Source organism: Octopus bimaculoides, chromosome 25, assembly GCF_001194135.2.
Source record: "Octopus bimaculoides isolate UCB-OBI-ISO-001 chromosome 25, ASM119413v2, whole genome shotgun sequence".
In the NCBI taxonomy this organism is placed as follows: domain Eukaryota; kingdom Metazoa; phylum Mollusca; class Cephalopoda; order Octopoda; family Octopodidae; genus Octopus; species Octopus bimaculoides.
In genome coordinates this window covers 33325072-33327571 of record NC_069005.1, presented here as the reverse complement: position 1 = coordinate 33327571, position 2500 = coordinate 33325072, and the positions used below count along the sequence as shown (strand labels likewise).

General features: G+C 38.3%; 1 protein-coding gene across 1 annotated transcript in view; it reads right to left on the bottom strand.

The window, feature by feature from the left end:
* LOC106869078 (inositol polyphosphate 5-phosphatase K) overlaps positions 1–2500 on the bottom strand; it is a 41795-nt gene that overhangs the window by 625 nt on the left and 38670 nt on the right. Inside the window, exon 13 of the mRNA XM_052976662.1 lies at positions 1–1945. This exon is cut by the window's left edge and continues 625 nt beyond it. Coding sequence (XP_052832622.1) covers positions 1934–1945 — 12 coding nt within the window. The 3' untranslated portion in view covers positions 1–1933. The remainder of the gene's footprint in view (positions 1946–2500) is intronic.

Genomic DNA, 2500 nt, shown 5'->3' with positions numbered 1-2500 from the left:
TGAAAAGGGAGCATGTCCTAGTGTTTAGGGGGTTCGGCTCTTGATCATAAAGTTATAAAGTCGTGGTTTCAATTCCTACAGCAGAAAACATGTTGAGTCCTTGAGCAAGGCACTCCACTTCACTCCTCTCAGCAGCTCTTTCTTCTTTCAGTTGTCACATCATGAACGTTCTGCAGGATCAAGGGTGGAATGAGGGTGGGCTGAGAGGGTGCCTATGTCTACCTCACAAACACACAGGACTGAACCAAGAAAACTATAAAGCTGTAAAGTAAATTTTCTAACTATACATTGTTTGCAACAATGAGAACCTTAAAAGCAATGAACGACCCTAGCTCATAGCAACTGCTAAATGTTATTGTCTGAGTAGAAGTGGGATATGTGAGTGGAGGCGAGATGTTTGAGTAGAGGCTGGTTGTGTGAGTAGAGATTGGGTGTGTGAATAGTGGTGAGGTGTCTGAGTGGAAGTGAGATGTTGTGTATAGACCTGAAATGTCTGTGTGGATAAGGTCCAAATCTGCAAACCTAGATGTCCTGGGATCAAAACTGCTGTTGGTGTTCTGTTGTGCTCCCAGATACAACACTTTATTCAACAAACAATTCCTCAGTCCACTTGGCTGTCAATGGTAGAATATGGATCACCACAATAAATGGGTATCTTGCCTTTAATAATAACCAGGCATCCTGTCAAAAGGTCTTTGTTGCTAAATACCAGCCCTTAAACAGGGGATAAGAATTGGCCCTTAAAAATGGCAGTTAAGCACCATCTCTTAAAATATGGACATAAACATTGGCCCTTGAAATTTAGATTTATGTTCCAAGCCTTAAACAAGACACAAAGTGATTGGAGGGTATTTACATTTTTACATTATTATATTGTTTCCCAAAGTTTAACAGAACACACTTTAAAAACATACATATACACTCATTCTCTCTCCCTCTGTATATATACACGCATATACATATATATTATATTTTGCTTATGCATAGTGATATTAATAACCTGGTGTGAGAACTCAATATAAATATGCTTCAGAAAAAAAAAATGTTAGTCAAATACAGAACAGTAATAGGAAATTAAATAAATGACAAAGGAATAAAAAAATGATGTAAGGAATTTCATTAGCTTCCAGCTGTTTCTGCTATGAGATGCAATGCAATCATAGTTGAATGCTTGTGTATCACCTTACAGCTTCATCAGAGCTTCAAACATGAAATGCAATTTTATTTGAGTAAACATTTATGCTTGCATATAAATGTAAATGTTTTCCCAAGAAAAATGCCATGGTTTCGCACCGTCAGTTGCACTTAGCAATGTTGACAATTCTTCAGATATGCTGGATGGAAGTGCATGCCCTCATTTATGTTATAGGTATATATATATATGAAGGTGGGAGATTTAGATATGGTAGTTTAAGGGTATGATGGAATTAAGTATGAAGATTATAAAATGGTGGTGTGGGGGGGGGTAAGAAAATAACATTTGGGTGGGGAATGTGTGGCAGTGTTGTCAAGGAATTTAAAACAAAAAAAGACAAAGTCTGTCGTTATGGTAACATGGTCAGGATTGCAAGACAGATGAAGAGAGTACGGCCCACCCCCCATCTCATGTGTATCCGCATACACACATCCGTCCATCCCTCTATGTTCATACTGACATACACACTGTGTCGAAAGACAACCAGAGATCAGTCAGGCTATTTCAGTAGAGAAGGAGGAGGAAGAGGTGAGATCATGAGAGAGAGAGAGAGAGAAAGGAGGGGGGGGGGAGTTGGTGTTGAAGGAGACTCTCACTGCTTCCACACACACCAACGACAAAGGACCAATGTTCTGTGAGAAAGTCTGGACGACATCAAAGAGATGAACCAACAGACTCAGTTAGCACCAAGGAGAATAGACCGGACTGAACTCCACAACATCACATGTTTTTTGGTCTTCAGTGGTTGATCTGTGAAAGACAGAGAAAAAGATAATCAAAAATAAGTAAGTATGTGTGTATACACACACACATGTGTGTAAGCCATTTGTCTATTTATATTAAACCTTTAGCATTCAAACTGGCTGTAACCAGCTAAAATATTTAGCCTGTTTTATATTGTAACTGACCAGATCTGGCCTCTCACACCTACCCTACAAAGTCATTCTAAAACTAAACAATCACATCAATGAAATTTCTAAACTACAAGATAATGCATGATTAATTCAAGAGATTGCTAATAAACAAACATCACATTTAACAGAATAATTTGACTACTAAAAAGTTACCTTCACAAGGGTTCAAGAGTTTTCTGGAAATGTGAGTATGGTGTATGGGTTGGTCTTCTTGTAGGGTTGGAATGTGTACAGTGGTACTATATCTGTAGCTTTCTGGGAGCTGTTGGTGTGTGTGTGTGTGTGTGTGTGTGTGTGTGTGTGTGTGTGCTTACATATATGCACAAATATAAGTGTATGTGTGTATCAGCATGTGAAAATAATATATAACTTGATGTTATGGTCATGATAA